This window comes from Pleurodeles waltl, chromosome 5 (assembly GCF_031143425.1).
Source record: "Pleurodeles waltl isolate 20211129_DDA chromosome 5, aPleWal1.hap1.20221129, whole genome shotgun sequence".
Lineage (NCBI taxonomy): Eukaryota > Metazoa > Chordata > Amphibia > Caudata > Salamandridae > Pleurodeles > Pleurodeles waltl.
The window spans coordinates 1511196297-1511216834 of record NC_090444.1 but is presented as its reverse complement, the minus strand read 5'-3'; the positions used below and the strand labels follow the sequence as shown (position 1 = coordinate 1511216834).

The 20538-nt window shown below is 40.1% G+C and overlaps 2 protein-coding genes across 3 annotated transcripts in view; one reads left to right on the top strand and one right to left on the bottom strand.

Annotated features, from left to right (window-relative positions):
- The window catches only part of MCPH1 (microcephalin 1), a 1086437-nt gene that overhangs the window by 620789 nt on the left and 445110 nt on the right, over positions 1-20538 (top strand). The gene's annotated exons all lie outside the window — the stretch shown is intronic.
- ANGPT2 (angiopoietin 2) overlaps positions 1-20538 on the bottom strand; it is a 183957-nt gene that overhangs the window by 66985 nt on the left and 96434 nt on the right. Inside the window, exon 3 of the mRNA XM_069235812.1 lies at positions 10009-10130. Coding sequence (XP_069091913.1) covers positions 10009-10130 — 122 coding nt within the window. The remainder of the gene's footprint in view (positions 1-10008; positions 10131-20538) is intronic.

The window sequence follows — 20538 nt, the reverse complement described above, 5'->3', positions numbered from 1 at the left end:
TCACATGAGGCCAGAGAATGAGCTGTTCTGTTACTGAGGGTTTTACTTTACTTCTGACAAACTTAACTCAACATAAGTTGGACATAACTGCTTTTGATAGTACCCTTTGTACTAAATGACTTTTAGGCATAACTTATATGGGCAACGTAACACAGAATATTTGCTCTTTTAACCTATAAATTGATTTAATGCATCTGATTTGTCTACATACGTATTGAGTTGTGATAAATGTTTCTACTTTTGGGGTGTTAGATAATCAAACCAATTTTCTCAGTTAGCCAGCATGTGGTGGAAAACATAACACATCGGGCTTTTAGCCCTTGAATTGAATATATGCCCTTGGATTGGCCCCTTGTAATTAGATAAATTTAAAGACCTGTCGCATCATAGACTTTATTATGACTCAACCTCTCCTGATGCTTGAGTTTTTAGCTGGTCGTGTCATAAATTCAGGCATTTGGTGGCTTTAAAATGTAATGTAGTTTAAAGACTGTAACGGAGGTCAGCTGAAGGTAGTACAAACATTTGGTATTGTTTTTGTGATGCAGATATATGGTTAACCAATGAAGATGGGAGATATTTTCCGTTGCACATTCTGATTTCTCATATCGTAATCAATTGTACTTCAGATTGGTCTCATGACTGTATTTTTCATTGTAATTCCTGTTTGATTTGGAGTCATGATGATTATAACTTACTTTACAAAGTGTAAACAAAACATCATTAAAAGTATCATTCATCAATTAGAAGTGTACTTGTTGGTTTGTGACTGACTGGTGGTGCTCATGATTTACCAAGCAACATTGTCAACATTATTGCAAAAAATCGTTTTGGGAAATACAGGTCGGATTTTGCCATTGAGCTGTTAATGGTACACTGGAGGATACAAGCAAGCAGTCAGATGTAATGTGTGGCCATTTTAAAAACCACCGGAAGAGCAATATTGGCCACCAAGCAGCTGCATTGGTGTTAGTATATGGAAATAGCACTCTCCCTCCTAATGGTCCTACAGCTCAGAGCTCATTCATCCAACAGAAATCCATACATAACAGGGAGGGCTAAAGAAATCCCCCCCCCAAAATATTTTGATGTTCACAAATCAATTAGTACTAAAACATTCTTTAAGAGTCTTATCATATAAAAATACAGCCCTCCTTAGAAATCCAATTCAATATCAGCCCAGCCAACACATTTCATCCCCAAGATAGGACTTCATCAGGGTTAATATCTGTTTATCTGATGATTCTTCATTTATAGCACACTTCAGGCAACGGGTATGTTTCCTTTTCCGCAGTGGGACCTGTGTGTATTGCAAAGAGGGGCCAGAAATCTCTAGTACGCTGAGCCTTCGCTTGCCATGTTGTGAATGGATTATTGTGTGACCTTTATGTAATGTTATGCACAGGTCCTAACGAAGTTTTGATCCTATAGTCTATGCGGCCTGCTCTCTTGACAGAGCTTTGCTACAGAAGTGCCGAAACAAGACATTTACATACTCTCTCTGATACATGTTTGAACGTGTACAGAAAACCAGCCACAGACAGAATTATCGTCCAGGACTACCATTTGGTAGGAAACCTAAAAGTACAGGAGTGAATTTCTGATGTCTGTAAAGTGGAGATATGATGAAATAGTAAGCCCAATATCTGGCCATTGTCCTTTGAGACTTGTTTTGCACGCACGAGGATTTGCTGTTTAGCCTTGCCGGTTTTAAGGCTGAATTCAGTCTTTCATTGTATTTCTATCAGATTAGGCATTTTGGTGGCTTAGCTCTTTATGCATATATCCCAAGGCAGCTTGAAGTGTTGTCTGTGTATTTATAAATTTGACTATGAAGAGTTTTCATTAGGATTCTTAGCAATGTTAAATACAGCCTACACAAGCCAAAAATCTTGGTGCCACACAGACCACACAGCAGTAATATAATAATGACCATCTATTTCATGTCCATCAGGAATTAACTTGGCAATGCTAGAACCTTCCATGACAATTTTCCTGATGATCTAGCATAAGAATGTAGCCACCAATTTAGTTAATAATGGGTGATGGTGCCCAACTCTGCTCATAAGTATAGGGGCCTAATGGTTGCTTTGCTTCTCTTGGTAATGGTTCGTAGGCTTTCTGAAATAGCAAGTAATGCATTCTCTACTAGGTGACCGATACAAATTCAAATAATTTAAACACAACAATAACGTAGGAAAGTGTTCAATGTAAGAGAACCATCTGGGTGAGGGTGTGGAATCTGGATGCAGTGTGTGGGCTCTTGCAGGTGGCTGGGAAATGCAGGATCACGGAGCATAGTGAGCAAGTATAAGTTTAGCTGCTGAGTTAAGAAGAGAATGTGTCATAGCTTTGTTTGCTTAATATATCGAGAATTTTTCTTAGTGACCTGCTATAAAGCAGGAGTTGAAAGTGGCAGTGGCTGGGGAAGCATGTGGCAAAGTTGATGAGGTGAAAGTGGCAAAGAAGTATTGGAAGAGGCTGATGAGGAGGCACCTGGTGTAGCTATGTTTGCCTATGATCAGGGCATTGAGTAGGGTCTTAGCCGTGTGGAAAGGAAGTTTTGAACGGATCTGGCCGAGGCTGATCCGGCAAATAAGGATTTGGAACCTCAGCACTCTAGGCCCTCGCCCCCCATTATATATGGCTCGTCAGCTTCACGATTTATTTGCTGTAAGTGTGTGATTTTGCATTTGGCCTCACAATTGAATTTATGTAACCACCTCCTAGATTAACCACTTTTACTGATTATCCAAATCATGTCACATTTCTTCCACTCTGACATATCAACCCAATGACCAGTTTATTCAGTATCTAAAAAAATAACTATTAAATGTACTTAAGTGCTGGCGTCTCGCAGTTCTTCAGTTTTGTTTGTCCTTCCTTAGAATGTACTGCATGTCAGTAAAACTCCAGCTTCTCAGCAAGAACCTACGGAGGGTGTTTTTCAATCTGGATGACATCCCTGAGCACTTCAATCGTTTACACATTGTCTTTAATAAATGGTATTTCAACTTTTCATACAATTTTAGCACAAATCATACTGATCACTTCAGTCTGTTTCTCTGTTGCTTTCATAGTCATGTTATGGTGTACACAGTGTAACACACTCCGTTCAAAGTACTTTTTTCCCTTTCAAAGTGATTCATTTACCACCCACATCCCCACCCTTTTGTCATGCAGTGTTTAGCAAGTATATATATGCCTTGGTCCCACTTTTGGAGAGAACTCCATCTGCCGTTTTCCAGCTTGCCATCAAACCTCCCCTGGCAACTTTGTCTGTACTCCAGCTGGTTCCCATGTGCACCACCAACTGTTTTTCAACTTTCTGCAAGACTTTTCTCTTTATAAGGGAGCTACCATCCTTCTTCTATACCTTGGCTTTCAGCTCATCTGTGATTTTGGTTGCTTTTGTTCCGTTTGTCTTTTATTTCCTGACTGTCTCACCTTCATGACTCTGTGTTTTAGACATTTCTCGGCCTAACTGTTTAGCCAGTTAGTGTCGTGTTTTAAGTTATTTAGTTTATGAAAAATTGTCCTTCTAGGATTTGACCTTTGAATAACTAAAAACATTTGTATGACAACTGGACATGTTTGTCACGAAACAAAAACGTAGCATAATGCATTACTTTATAAACGTGTTCATAGATTAAAAAAGTGCTTCTGTAACACAATCTTGAGAATGAAAGATTGTACAGCCCTACATATTATTGCTAATCAGGAGAGGACTATGTGGCGAGAAGTCTAAGGAGTCAGCATAGGTGTTAAAGTAGGTAATCAAATAACCTTACCACATTCTGTAGCTTTTTAGACGGGTTATCAATGAAAACTGTTCTCATGGTAATGTCTGTGCTATGGAAACTGAAGACATTAAACTACAATTGTTTAAAAAGCAACAAAGTCTTAAAATAAAGAAGATATTGACATTAATGGATTATATTCTGTTTTTGTATGTTATGTGTTTATCGTAAAGGAATATGGTTGGTATATCACAAGAAGGATAAATAGATATGATGAGGTGCATTTTACTTTTACAAATATTTACATAGGTTACTTAATGAGGAATGGTGAAATGTTTACAGTTTAATTATTGATCATAAAATGACAAAAGATATTGGGAATGCTTTACAGAGGTGGGAGACGAGACAGAAATTTCAGGAACAATGTGTTTTTTAAAGTTTTTTCCAGACTCGAAAAGGGATAGGAACAGCCCTAGATGCACTGTTTACACATTTATAAGTATGTGCAAGTGAGTTCTTTTTTGTTATTAACTCTCTTGATTTCTAGTTTTATAGTGTGGAGGCTACAGGATGCCCTTTGCCCACTTGAGGTCACAAGTATGTTGGCAAGGTAATCTAGTGCAGTGGTTCCCAACCTGTGGTCCGGGGACCCCTGGGGGTCCGCGAAGCCTTCTCAGGGGGTCCGCGACTGCTTAGAAAATTTAAAAATATTAACAAATATTGACAAATTACGTCCCCAGCTTCCAGTAATGACTCAGGCGGGGGTCCCCGGATTCCAATGATGATTCAGTGGGGGTCCCTGGGTTCCATTAATGTTAAAATGGGGGTCCACAGAAACCAAAAGGTTGGGAACCACTGATCTAGTGTATTGGTACAAAAGCTGGTTATATTTCAGATAGACTGCATCTAAATTTAAATTTAGAGGAAAAACAAAACCAAATAAATGAATAACACAATTAGAACATATGTGTTCACTGATGTAAGAAAAACATGGACTACATGGCCAGTCCTGATTTGTGTGCTGTTAAAGGGCACGTTAGGTTGTGAATTGCAAGCAAGTGTGATGGATGTTATGAAAGTGGGACCTAAGTGCAGCCATTAAAGACACTAACAAGTCCACCACTATAGAATACATTTCCCTCGACAGTCTCCATTACAGATGAGACTACCCAGGCACGCCATAGTATCTGCTTGATTGCATGTCTGAGATTGCTACCTATGTGTAGTAGCCCTTAGTTGTCTGGTTGAACATTATGTTTGCATTGTCTTTCAAAAAGGGGCGATCTAAAAGTATCTCTAATGGACTGCGCATTTCAAGAGGCACAGCGTCAGTTTACACCACTACAAAGAGTTTTACATTCATTTGTTCTCGGTGTGGCATGTATACATTAAGGTTGCCCTTCAGACAGTTTGCTATAATTACACATTAGGCAGGCTAGAGATAATAGCCTCTGTGCTAAAGCTGAATGTGTGCCATCCAGGCCTCTTTCCTTTGGTGAAGAACTCCACTGATGTGTTACGTATGTAGGGAAGAAAACCAGCACACCTTCACAGATACACACTAAAAACTGCTATACATAACTAGGGCTGTAAAAATAACCTTAGGCATGACTGTAAATTCTATATAATTGCACCGAAGCTCAAATTACACTTTGAGAAGGTGGTGCATAATTTTACCACACTGTTTACCATATGGTAGTCATCTGTTGTTACCCTGGCCCTTATGTGCATTGCTGACAATACTGTAAGCAAACTCTATTCATTATAATAGAGTTGGTATTAACAAGGGTTCAGTGGTGCCAATTACAATTTTTTTCTAATTCAAGTGTATTTCTTGCTCTTTGTACCTTGTTTTTTTTTTTTACATATTAGAAAAATGAAACGTATTTCAATATGCTGCTCACACTGCTTAGATACCCCCTTGGATGGATTTGCACTCTTCCACACTGAGAGCCCAACCATTGTCAGATATATATGCAGAACCTTCATACGCTTAGTAAGGAAGACATAGTAGCAGGATATTTAGTAAACTGATGTGAAATTATGCTCTTGGCGAAAGGATGCAATATTACTAGTAAACTTTGCGTCATAGAAATAAGTACATCAAGCGGATTTAATACACCCACCAGGATACTGGACATTGTTCCACTGGACTATTCTTTACATCTCACAGCTCTCCTTCCTAGCTCATGACAATTGTACTTTAATTATGACAGTGGTAAAGAAGAAAATGCTGTGCATGGTCAACATTTGGTAAGCTGTATGCTTCTTAATTAAAAGAAACTTTCATTTAATATTAGGAAACATATTGCAAACCTTATCATTATCTCCTTAGTAAATATAAATACAATAAAACGTTTCAAGGGTCCGAGGTGTAAGAGTTATACATTTTATTATACTTATACATTAGGTCATCTTTCCCCCACATATCACTTATTATTATAGTAATCAGTTGAGTGTTGCACCCGGGGCAGCTGAAAGGCTCTGTAGATGAAGAGTCAGTGATGCTGTGGAAATTCTTTTCATCCTATTCCAGCGGAAGAACCTCTGAACTTTGGCACATTTATTGTTTCATGCAAGCAGATGGTATTTCCTCTATTGATCATTAGGGAAAACATAGTTATTGCTCTAAAGCCCCCTCAATTAAGAATATTTGTGTAGTTTAGTCGACAGAGCAGAATTTCATGTGGAAACGGAAATTGAATATCCGAAAGAGTGTTTACATAGCGCTCGATATCAAACAATTACTTTTAGAAATGGAAAACATCACGTTCAGAGGAGGCAACCAAGGGCCTGGCAGATAGAAAATATGATTTATTTTTCAGTACAGAAAGTGTACCAAAATAAGTCCTAAGTTAGATTGCTACACACACACAGCTGTGTTTTGTTTACCATACCATGGTCCGTATTCAGTGGTAAAATACTTGACTATGAGTGCACAACAAGGGTGATTCTTTTAACGCCAATAGTGTCACATTCGTACCCTAGTCTTTACTTCACATGAAATAAACAGCCCACCCCGCCGTGTTGAGCTTTGGATTTCTCATTGATTGTTTAAACTAGTGGTTCCCAACCTTTTGATTCCTGTGGACCCCCACTTTAACATTAGTGGAACCCAGGGACCCCCACTGAATCATCATTGGAATTCGGGGACCCCTGCCTGAGTCATTATTGGAAGCTGGGGACCTAATTTCTTAATATTTGTTAATATTTTTTTATTTTCTTAGCAGTCGCAGACCCCCTAAGAAGGTTTTGCGGACCCCCCAGGGGTCCCCGGCCACAGGTTGGGAACCACTGGTTTAAACTATTTCACTGTCCATGGTTCCCGGTATATCTTTGGACTAAACCTTCGCACCCGCCAAAAAGGGAGCCCAGGAGGAGGAATCAGAAGATGATGAAGTCAGATAAGGCATCTTCCCGGATTAGCAATTTACAACAGCTCTGATGGAGCTTCGGTTTTTAATGAGAAACAGTTCTACATTTTCGGTCATGTTAAAAAGCTGATTTCCCCGCCTTCTTCATGGCAGAAAACCCCTTTAACTTTGCACCACATTCGGTTCTGTAAAGAACTGTTGCCTACATGATGCATTTGTGCACATCAGAGTGTTCCCTTTGAGTTTAATGCATACCTGGTCGGATGGTGTCATTTCATATTGTGGCTTTTAAATGTTATGTGCTTAGGTCGAGTTACATAGTATACATTGCTGTGCATGAGCCAGGAAGTGCGCTTGCTCCATATATAATCGGGAATGAGAGTTTTGAACCACCTTTAATGTGCCATACAAAAGAGAAAAACAACACATGGTTAGAGACACACATGTCATGGTCACATTGTCAAGCAAAAGGTCACGGTCGCATACTATTTTATGCTCGATCCTTGACACAGATGTCAAATCACAGGTCATGGCCTACAAAACCATGATTTTACTTTGCCGTTTGCTCTAAGAAGTAGGGCTGCCAAGCACCCTGCCTTAAGCTGCTGGGAGTGGTAAATGCACTTTACTTCTGCATCCTTATTATGGCATTCTCATGTTAGAAGCATACTCATTCTACTGTTAGTATAAACATGTGGATTCATCTTGCAAAAGTGTTCTTTAAATTAATAAATCAAATGAATGATACTTTTTCCATTTCTTGTACTTGCTTTAATAGTTTCCAGCATTTGTTCAACCATTGACATTTCCAATAAGGTTTGGGATACTTTAAGTGAGCGCCTCTGTGTGGTTTACAACTTTGTATTGTAGTGGCATGTTAGTGTATGTTTCATAAAGTATGTGATCGTTGAACATCTGTTATTCTCATAGAAACACAAAACCGTACTGAGGTTTTCAGCCTTAGTTATTTCAATCAGCTAATTTCAGTCATCACGTGTTGTTATCCCGGAGTGCTTGCTTCGTCTGTTAGGTAACATTGGCACACGTTTCATCCTTGTGCTGTCTTCGGGGCTCATGTATCTTTGCAGGGAGGGGAAGCTTCTTTAGATTCCACACTTGTTTTCTTATTCACTTCCCACTTTCTTTCGCCTCCAAGCCACTTTGCCTTTCGTACTCCTATTTCCAGGCATACCTCTTTTTGAAACATGATCACAAGGGTCTGTTTTATTTGGACGTATAATGGCTTAAGGGAGATTGGAATTGATTACATTTAAGCCCTCCTATGTTGCAAATGCCTTAAGGGTATCCTCTGCCCGAGGCACCTTGGATCTTAATTTGAGAGAGAACCATGTTTGACCCAGACATGCAAGATGTCAACTCAAGTGTTTCAAAAGACAGAGGTGCAGTTTTGCTTCTGTTAAAAGCTTTTTGAAGGCATAGTTCATCATGTGATACATAGGACATAATGGATCTACTTATTGCACATGTGCCCGTTCTCGTACAAGTAGCATATAGACTGCCTCTATACTCTCGAAATGTTTCTGTTGTTCCGAATGTCATTTAAAGGAAATATAAATATTTTGTTGCATGATTAAAGATATCTTTATAATCTGGGCTAGGCTAGGCACTCTGCTTAGTTGTACTTGAAGAAAACAAGGGTAGTCGAGCTATAGTATGTCAACAGTACCTAGTAATGGATCTAACAATATGAATAGTAATCATGTTAGCTTCATTTAGCAGTGTACTTTTTTTCTGTAGTGTGGAGGGTTCTGCTGTTTCCAGACCAACTGGGGAGATGCTTTGTGTAAGAGAGGTATTAGCTATTCTCATGAGGGGTGCAAGTGCTCTGGTAAGTATGATTACATGATTGTAGCTTGAAGGTGGCGAGGATGTCAGCAGCGTCTGTGGTGGAGAGTATCTGGAAGGTGGTCCTTATGGGTATGTTTTGTGGTATGATACAATGAACCATGGTACCTTGCTTTGTGCTTACAAATTTAGCTCTGATCTTGTCTATGTTTTAGCAAAGAATTGATTGATGGTCTTGTGCTTTTCAGTTGAATAGCGTATGTTGCCTTTAGATTCATGCTAATACAATGATTGATAGTTTTCAAGGGAGTACTGCTTTTATTAAAGTCTCCTTCATTTTATTTGTAGTAACCAGCTTTTTCTGTGTTCATATGAGGCTGATTTGCTGTGATAATGAGGTGCTTGTGTACGAAATAGAATATTTAAAATTTTATGAGGTCATCATGCAGACAACTTGCTCTAAAGATATTCTTTTAAGTGCCAATATAAAGATGGTTTCTGTTTAATGGAGCATATTCACTTATTGGTTATCAGTTGTTGCTCACCTTATAATTTCTTGTTGCATTTTCTTGATGGTTTGTTTCCCTCACAACAGATTGTGCATATGAAGGTGACATACAAATCCCAAAGTGTTAAAACCAGTGGTGCTATCCCATTAGTTATACCTTTGAATATCATTTATTTATGTAATGCATTCTAGTAATTGTAAATCCGCTCTTCATAGTTATAGCTACATGCATGAAATTCAGAGCTGTAGCCATGCTAAACGGTGTCAATATTTTACCTCTGTGCATATGAATGTGAGTAATATCTGTTTTATTTAATTATATTCTCTAGTAATAAATGACCCGAAGCAGTCTAGGAAATGTTTCGACCTCTCAGCTATAAAAGTCCGACGTAGTCTTTCTGACTGAGTGAAGTTAAGAACTCAAGGCGCTTGCCTTGCTTATTGAGGAAAGGGAAATGTTAGGATTCTCAGTTTCCCCTTCCTTTGTACTGGATTGAGTGGATGTGTGTACAAGGTTTCTGTTATGGTCATACATTTGTACATAATTGTTCATAAACATTACATTGACAACTAAAATTACCTGTTCTTGTCTTGTAGCTGTGAGATGTCATTGGTCTGATCTGATATTTGCTTTTCTAATTTGTTCGTGGATAGAGAATTTTCGAGAAGCTGAAGCTCAAGTCTCGTCGTTTGATTATGCACCTAAATAATGTTAGGAAAAGGACAAACACAAAAATGTGTATCAGATAAAATACTTCACTAGACAAAGTAACAGAAGAGTTTCAATAATTGCAAGAACCTAGTGAAAATGAATAGCTTGCAATTTCAGTGGTATCTAAGTGTGAAATATTGTACACAGTAGTGAATGCTTAGAGAGCATTCTTTTTCTAGAATACATTAAAGTGACTGTATGACATCTTACGTGGTGTAACCACAAATATTTTGTGAGAAGAATTGGCATGGTGACAGATTGATCTTGGTTAATATTGTGCACCATTTTTCACTAATAAGCGCTGATCTTATTAGACATTTCCTGTGATGACTATGATCTTATTAATAACATGGGTGTAAAAAGTATGGATGACTAAGTAATCTGATTGAAAAAGCCTCTTATTAGCAAATGTTAGCTAGATAGATGGATAGACAGATAGATAGATTTCTCAAAATAATGGACTGTCTCTTTGTCCTGTGTTCTATTTCCAAGTTGATGCTTTATAGTGTAGTGATATTGTGCTACTATACTTGAATTGAGTGTAATCCAGTGGGTACCTTTCATGGTTTGGATTCCTGAGTTTTTTTAAAATGATGGTTCCCATTTTGAGAAGGTACATGATATTGAATACATATCACACTGGGCTCAAGCTGTAGCAATTTCCTCTGTTGGAAGTAAAATTGTGTAACTAAGTTTAATGTATCTTCATATTGTTTATGATTGTAGCAGGTCATGCTTCAACTGCATGACATGGACTCTGTGGAGCTTTTTCGTTCAGATTGTATGGCTAACTGTTGCTATAGAGCTGTTTCCTCTAAATATCTAACTAGGAATGCAGATCAGCATGGTTCTTAAGCCATGGTCTTCTACGGCAGTGCAAATAAGCTGACAGTTTTCTCTGCCGAATGCAACGATTGGCCACATGTATAATTGTGATACCATTAAAGAGCCTTTGGGTTGGCATTGCTGCTCGTCAGTCTAGACTCCAAAGTGGTCTCCATTCTTGGATGTATGTTTGAAATCAGTATTGTACACAGTGTTTATGTGTTTATTTATGTGACTGCATGTGGTGCTTGTAGCACACACATGAACTGCATACAATTCAAACTGGATCATACAATCGCTGAGAGACGTTTACAAGGCTTCAGCCTCATAGGAAGTTTATCAATCTGTCAAAGAAATCAAAGTTCAAAAGATGATCCTTAAGGCATAATTTAAACATAGAGTAATGTGGTGTCTCACAAGAACTTTCAGACCATTCCAGAGTTTTGAACCCAAGAACCTACAAGGCTAGAAAGAGGAAGATGAACAGGAAGCAGGGGGCATACCAGAAGACCTTGGTTGTCCAAATATAGGTGCCTTGTAAGTTGATGAGGGTGTAGGAAGCCCATTTGGCAAAACAGTACTCAGCTAATTACATTGAAAATGAAACGCATTGGATAAACAACATTGCCAGGCTAGATAAAGTGTAATGTGACCATAACAGATGAGTGAAGTCTCGATTGTAGTGGATCTAAAGCATGCAGTGGATAATCTACATAAGGAGAACAATAATAATCCAAACGTGACAGGACGAGACTGTGCATTAGAAGTTTAACAGCAGAAGAACGAAGAAACAACCACATTGTCTTAATACTTAATATCATACAGTTGAAAATGGCATGTTCAGGAAACCAATGAGGTCTGTTTCTGGAAACTAATACCAGAGTTAAACGCTGCACCAAGGTTACGAGCACACTCAGTAGGTGCAATCGAAGAAACTGCAAATACCTAAACAGGTTTTCCTTGGCTTTCTCAATATTTTCATGATCCCATTTTTGATTTAAAATCACCAACTTATGTGGAAGTGATCAAAGGTGCAAGAAATTGCTTTGAAAAACAATTTATATATGGATTCTGTTGGCTGGTGTATGTACATATGTTGCTTTTAATGTTTTTTTCCAAGAGCGCACACCACCCCTGCAGCTGTTAATGACAATATATGCTGTAGTGTTTCTATCTTTGTTAAAAGCATCACATGAGGTTAGTGGGCCGTAAACAGAGTGATCCATCTTAAAATTATATAACAATTGTGAGACTTCAGGAGTAAATTTACAATTTTAGATTTTTCACTTGTATAGTTAGTTCTAGTCCTGAATCAGTTATTACGTCTGGCTAAGGATACATTGAGCTCTGAGAGGCCAGAGCTAAATATGTGGAATGGATCAAAAGGGTACGTTTAAAAAAAATGAATATGCTTGACAGGTAACAAACACAACCAGACATTGATAATATCAGGCCATTTGATTACATTAATATGACCCCACCATCGCCTGGCCTAAGAAAATTAATCCGCCGCCATACACCTACACAGAAATAAAGAAACCAGGTCTGATCATAACCTCCACCCAGTCAATACAACATCTGGTTAACCAAGTGATAAAACTGCTTTTTTTTAACTGAGTCCTATGCAGGATTTTTCCTCACCAGGGATTCTCCCACAGAGTTTCGGCCTCAATGGCTCTAGTTTTGTCACTTTCTGCACATTCTTCTTCTATTACTCCACTAGATCATGCCTTCTACACCACGGTTACAGCATACTTGCAATCCACACCCACAACAAGCACATCTTCCATAGCCAACACAACAACCAACACTAGCAATCATTGATAACAGGGTTGATGTTTTCCTGTCCACCGAGAATTCTCTTGGGGTCTCTCAAAGTGTAGGAACACACTACATAGGTATCACAACAGTACAACTGAAAATAGCTTTTATTTTGTCTTTTGTATGGTTTAAAGAATATATCAGTCTTCACTACCAAACATGCAGTCTATGCAGTGCAGCCAAACAGGTTTCTTTAAAAGAAATAACAGTTTCCGCAAAGGTGTAGACCAGATAAAGCATTTGCAGGGGCCTTGAAATTCTCCTTACATGCAGACAGCAATTATAGGTCCACGAACATCAAGACAGACATACCTTAGGGAACATCAACAGCATGGGCAGGCATAGCGTATGCTTCCTGTAAACGAACAAACAAACAAACACACACACACACACACACCCTCCCCCCTCCCGGTTTGTGTGTGTGGTTTTCTAGCAACACATTGCTTCTGCGTATCAGCCCGTTGTTGAGCCGTGTATCATAAGACAAATGGAACTATGTTACCCCAGTGCCAATGCACGTCTGTCATCAGATTTTGAGCTTGCATTAAATTCGCACAGCTATAATGTGTGTAATTAGAAAGCTTAACTTTCACGGATAACCACCACGTTACAAAAAGCAGTGTATCTACCAAAACATTCTGGGCTGCTTGGGGCCTTTCGGCTACAAAACGCTCTGCAGTATCTCTCCAACATGCGCATGCCTGGACCAGGCGCAGCACCCTGCGGAAGGGGCACAAACTCCCAGTAAGCTAAAGAAAATGAAGACTAACATGTCAGAGAATTTTTGAATAGATAGAGAGGACTAAAAGGTCTGAGTAAGCAGAGTAAAGCTTCAGATTCGCTAGGGCCCCCACATTATGGATAGGCACATACACGGATGGTTGCATCTGACTGGCTGGTACTCCTCTGCGCCTAGTCTTTTGAAGAAGCTTAGCAGCTGACCTCTCAGGTATATCCTTTCGTGAGATATATTATTTCAGCCAACAGAGGCCTAAAGAAATTGACCAGTAGCGACTGAGAGACTCTATAGTCTGGCTTAGCGCTGAGCATCAACAGCAGGTGCCAGTTGCATTTACGAATGGGTACAGCCTCAAGATGCCACAGAAGGCCTCCGGAGCTGCTTAATAGCAAAGAATGAGTTAATGAAACGTGGAGTAAACAAATAGACAAGTTAGTTACTGAATAAACGTTGAATCAATTCATTTATATAGTTGAATTCACCTACTCATCCACCATTGTGCATCCATGAAACACCATACCTATTTTCTGTGAGCCATCAGATACTATTGGGTTTGCTCTAATGTCACACACTGCAATACCTGGTGGGTTTCTCCCCTGTTATGATTTGTATATGTTTACGTAGTAATTCCATCTTTATAGCTTGAGAGATGACAAGCAAAGGCTCAGTGAATTATCTGAAGGTTGAGCCATTTTGTAAATTATCTGTGAGCCAAAGGCAGGTCCCTCTCATACATGTTAACCAATGGCAGATACATATGAGCTTCACTGAGGATTTTCATACTGATGCTGTTGTTCTGCCTTTAAAGTAATGCTTATGGTTTGGACCACGAAGCTAAGGAGTTTGCAGTGAATACTATACTTATTCCGCTGAGTCCCTATTCTTCGGTTAGCAGTGCGTAGAACATCAAATGCTGCAGATCAATACATTTGATGAGCTTTGTTTTACTTGCCATACCAGTCAGGTTGATTTCCATTTTAACGAGTTCACCAACTCAAGCATTACCTACCAGAATACTTCTTGCTGATATTCGATTGTGGTTGGAGGCTATATGACATCAGTCACTGGGTGGCCTCTTCAGCATGATTCTGACGGCTCTGCTGAGTGGGGCTACCTGGGTTAGTCAATATCACTATTGTCAGCTGTCCTCAATTGTAGGCAGGACTGCTGCTGTAAGAAGGCACAGCACAGCCCCCTGCTCACTTACAACAGCTGACTGATGCAGCAACATCTCACAGAAACCCATGAATGTGTATTTATTAATCATTCCCAGGTGGAGCCTTTCAAAGACTGGATTATCAGACTTGGCTACATCCTGAGGCTGTACTAGGAGGATGCGAATTGCACCGCACAGTAGGTCAGAACGCTTGGCTGTTACGGTCAAATTGGTGAATGCCTGTTAATTATAGAACAATGAATGCTAGACAGTCATCCCAAATTAAATTCCCCAGAAACTGCAATACTCACTTGTGGATCATCACATAATTACACTCCCACATCTTATTGGTCCCAGGAATTGGAGCAGCCATATAGCACTTCTCTTCATTGAAGTGACAAACTTTGGAGTGATTATAGACTCCAAATTATCACTTAAATCCCAAATCAACGAAGTGACACGAATCTTATTGTGTGCAATGACAATCCAGAGGTGGATTTATCCCTACCTATGCCTCACACTCAGGTTACAGGCAACACTGTGGTTAGTGATATTAAAACTGAATTATGAAAATGGAAGCTATGTCGGACTCACTGAAAAAAAGAAAAAAAAACTGGCAAAGAACAGGGAATACAGAATGCCTGGTATTTCAGTGCCCAACTGCAAGACACACTGGAGTGTAGGACTGGCTAAAAGTGTGGGACTTTCATGCATTGCTTAATTTGAGCCGAATGGTTTCTGGTGCTTTGCATCGGCACTTAATTGGCAAAACACACACACTTAAGACAGTCTGCCATATGGTGACGTTGTTTGTCTACTTTCAAGGTGAGCACAGCAACAGTTGTTTATTGACTCAATATATTAAAAGTGACCAATACCTGCCGCCCAAGCCTTTCTTATAGCTTTGATGGCCTGGAACAGTCTGAGTTGTCACACCTGTAGGAGTGTGATGGATAGTAGTTGTGTTGGTACTGTCATTTACAGTACTGGCGGGGGCAGTGGGTTGTGGAAGTCGCAGTGACCTCCTGACCACGATGCTGACACTTATGGTTTTTACAAATTAAGTCGTGCTTTCATGGGTCCCCTACACATACTTGAGTGCTCTAACACCCTGCATTTTGTGTTAGACATGCTTTTTCACATGAATGTTCTTGAGGAGCACTGCTAACGTGCCTGTAATTGGAAAAAAAATGCATTTTCATTTAAAATTATACATTGACGCAGCCCCATCCCCATCCCCAACTCTTCCCCTTGATACTGGGATAGGAGGAGGGGCAAGGACTAAGGGGGACAACGGGGAGTGTGGCTTGAACACAAGTGCTCATGCCGTGCTTACTTTGCAGTAGCACCCATGGTTGTGAACAATAACTTATTTTTTATTACTGGACTTTACCTATGAGGAAGGGAAAAATGCAGAAAAAAGCAATACAGAGGGAATAGGGTGGAAGAAAGACTAGCAGTAATCAGGGTCAGACTGTCCGATAAGGCAACTAGGCAGTGCTAAACGGGCTGGTCTGACAGGTCAGTTTGTGAGCCCTTTGTTTGTCTGTGTGTCGGCCTGTACTATGATCTGCTGGGCCAATTTTTACCTTAATTTTCCTGATAATAAAACATGTTGCAAACTCAAATCTATGCAGTCTCCAATATTTTGCAAATCACTTGCAAGTGCATCTTTACAAGTTCAAAACTGCCCCAATTTGCAAACATTGGTCACTTTTTTAGCTCTCTAATTATCTATCAGGAGCCACTTTGTTGGTGCCCGCCCTATTTTCTGTCCCAGTCCGACCCTGCCTGTAATCAAGAGGAGGCAGCCTTGGTTTATGGCAGCTGCATTGAGCAGCACTGGCAGTGAGCTCTAAAGAAAACCTTTGGGCACCTGCACTTTCTTTTTTTTTTTTTTCTGTTAACCAATTAAGAGCTGGATACCATCCTATTAAAGGTGTAGCAGCTCAGTTGGGAAGTACTCCTAGCTTCTCACGTTCTCAAGGAGTTTGTCAGAATGCAGTGTACCTGCACAAGAAGGCATCAGGGGGTCGAGAAAATATGGTTCTTAAAACATTACTCTCTGGAAACTGACAAGTGCGAGCATAAGCAGGGGTGGTTCCTTCGCAGTGGCGAAGGAGCATAGCCCACTGGCTAAGAGCCAGAAGCTGAAAAATAAAACAATATTTCAGTATCATTTTATCTTTCATCCGCTGGCTCAGCCGGCAGCATGTTCGGGGGCGGGGGGTTGCTGGGCCACAGGAGGGGGCGAGGGAAGAGGGAGGAGGAGAGAGTGCACCGAAGTGCGCATGTGTGTTTGGTCGGCTGTCTCAGGTTGGCCAGAAACACAGGCGCACTTAGGTTTGTCCAACCAGGCTGTGTTGAACCGCCGGGCTAGAGAAACTGCACAGGCCCCAGGGTTATGTCTGAGCTGCAGTCCAAGCCACTCAGACCAACCCTGATGCTGCTTTCATGCTAGGTTTAGCAGCACCAGGATTGCTAGGGAGCCTTAGAAGAGGAGCGCGAGGCGGCTGGCGGCACACTGAAGGTGTTTATTTTTTAATATATATATAGTTTTATTTTTCCCCACCTCCCCCCAGCCCACCCTTCCCCTTGAGATTTGCGGTGACTGCCGCTGAGCATTAGTACTTATCCATACATGCAAACCACACTCAAACTCAACACACGCATGCGTTTCAGCATAAGAAATTACTGGCTTTGTCACTGTGTGTTATATAAGATTTTACAGTCAAACCCTTTTATGCCATTGTGCTACTTGCAAATTACTTGAATGCCCTTTCAGCGAGTGTCATCCGATCACTAACAATTTATGAATAAATTGAATCAGATTTAAGTAGAATACAAAAATTGTGTAATCATAAGAAAATTACTGTTTCGGTGTTGTGATGACTAATGCGCTTTGGGCAATACTGCTTCCTATTGTGCTAATGCTGCTTTTGAGCTTGTTTTGAGGTCAGATGTTGGCTGCTGTTGACAGGAAGAATTGATTACTCACTTCCTACATGTTAAATGGTCATTCAGGATGTGATTTCACACCTAAATGTAATTGGCAGTCGCTGCCAAGAATGCAGTAAGTGTCCTTGGCACAGTAATTCTATATCTCTGGCATTATCAATGGTTTCCTGGAACAAGGACTCAAGAGGTTGTATGAAAGGGTTTCAAGTTCCTTGGACTGTCTAATGCGAATTTGTATTTTTTTAAATAAGAATCTACAGGGAGTGCAGAATTATTAGGCAAATGAGTATTTTGACCACATCATCCTCTTTATGCATGTTGTCTTACTCCAAGCTGTATAGGCTCGAAAGCCTACTACCAATTAAGTATATTAGGTGATGTGCATCTCTGTAATGAGAAGGGGTGTGGTCTAATGACATCAACACCCTATATCAGGTGTGCATAATTATTAGGCAACTTCCTTTCCTTTGGCAAAATGGGTCAAAAGAAGGACTTGACAGGCTCAGAAAAGTAAAAAATAGTGAGATATCTTGCAGAGGGATGCAGCACTCTTAAAATTGCAAAGCTTCTGAAGCGTGATCATCGAACAATCAAGCGTTTCATTCAAAATAGTCAACAGGGTCGCAAGAAGCGTGTGGAAAAACCAAGGCGCAAAATAACTGCCCATGAACTGAGAAAAGTCAAGCGTGCAGCTGCCACGATGCCACTTGCCACCAGTTTGGCCATATTTCAGAGCTGCAACATCACTGGAGTGCCCAAAAGCACAAGGTGTGCAATACTCAGAGACATGGCCAAGGTAAGAAAGGCTGAAAGACGACCACCACTGAACAAGACACACAAGCTGAAACGTCAAGACTGGGCCAAGAAATATCTCAAGACTGATTTTTCTAAATTTTTATGGACTGATGAAATGAGAGTGAGTCTTGATGGGCCAGATGGATGGGCCCGTGGCTGGATTGGTAAAGGGCAGAGAGCTCCAGTCCGACTCAGACGCCAGCAAGGTGGAGGTGGAGTACTGGTTTGGGCTGGTATCATCAAAGATGAGCTTGTGGGGCCTTTTCGGGTTGAGGATGGAGTCAAGCTCAACTCCCAGTCCTACTGCCAGTTCCTGGAAGACACCTTCTTCAAGCAGTGGTACAGGAAGAAGTCTGCATCCTTCAAGAAAAACATGATTTTCATGCAGGACAATGCTCCATCACACACGTCCAAGTACTCCACAGCGTGGCTGGCAAGAAAGGGTATAAAAGAAGGAAATCTAATGACATGGCCTCCTTGTTCACCTGATCTGAACCCCATTGAGAACCTGTGGTCCATCATCAAATGTGAGATTTACAAGGAGGGAAAACAGTACACCTCTCTGAACAGTGTCTGGGAGGCTGTGGTTGCTGCTGCACGCAATGTTGATGGTGAACAGATCAAAACACTGACAGAATCCATGGATGGCAGGCTTTTGAGTGTCCTTGCAAAGAAAGGTGGCTATATTGGTCACTGATTTGTTTTTGTTTTGTTTTTGAATGTCAGAAATGTATATTTGTGAATGTTGAGATGTTATATTGGTTTCACTGGTAATAATAAATAATTGAAATGGGTATATATTTTTTTTTGTTAAGTTGCCTAATAATTATGCACAGTAATAGTCACCTGCACACACAGATATCCCCCTAACATAGCTAAAACTAAAAACAAACTAAAAACTACTTCCAAAAATATTCAGCTTTGATATTAATGAGTTTTTTGGGTTCATTGAGAACATGGTTGTTGTTCAATAATAAAATTAATCCTCAAAAATACAACTTGCCTAATAATTCTGCACTCCCTGTAGTGTGGTATTTACTGTAGCTGAACATTTAGACTAAACCTTTTCAAATTTACTATGCATTGTGATGAACACTCCTTTGGATATTGTGTTGTGAGAACCTTAGCTGAAGTGTGTTTTTACTTATGCTAAGTCAGAACAATGGCTAAAAACGTTTTCTTTTTGTTAAGGGGGGTCAAAACGGTAATCCATCTCCCGACAAGTACAACTTCTGCCCAGTAAGATTTCCTAAATGTAGCCATTTCAGCTGGAACGTTGCAAACATATAATTTCTTAATAACTCAGCCAAGCAGGTATCAAGTTTTCATCATTAAAAATATCCAAATTATTTGTCTTTTTTCCATTCGCCACTTTTGAACATTGTAGTTTAGCATCATCTAACAAACCTTACCTTGTGTGTCCTAAATCTCAACTCCTATGACCTCACCTGCTCTCATGTGGACAGGGCAATTTCAGTGATAGACGTTTTCTAGGTGCTTGCAACCCCTATTTAAGATTAAGTATGATATCAGTGCAATTCAGAATTACTGAGAATTGGCATATTACAAGCTGCACCACCCCTCACTGATGGTGTTTTGCAATTTCTTCCAGCCCCTTCCATTACTACAAGTGGTGCACGCACATCCAGTGGCACCCATGTGCATTCACAATAAATGCGATTCTGCCAGAATGGTTGAGTAGTAAAATGCAGTTGCCCAATGTAATGGATTTTTACTGTCTTCTTTGCTGCTTGGCATTGAGTTCAACTAAGCTATAGCAGCAGTTATAGATAACCATATCTTTCAATGACCTAACTGGGTTGGTGTGCTGGAATATCAGAATTGTTTACTGGAGCTACTTTCACAGGACTAAGACTGGTTTTCAAAGTTTTAGGAAAAAGGTTTGCAGTGAAAGAGAAATCATAGCATGTCCTGCATCTGGTGCTGTGTGTTGGTATTAAATGTGATAGCTGTCTCGTTATCTATAAATATGGCATATTTGCTTTAAAATCATAAATATTACAGCACAAGTGTAGGATCTTGAAAAAAGCCCGAGACCTGGGAAATAATTACCCTTATTACCCCTCCCTTTCTGGTTCTGGTG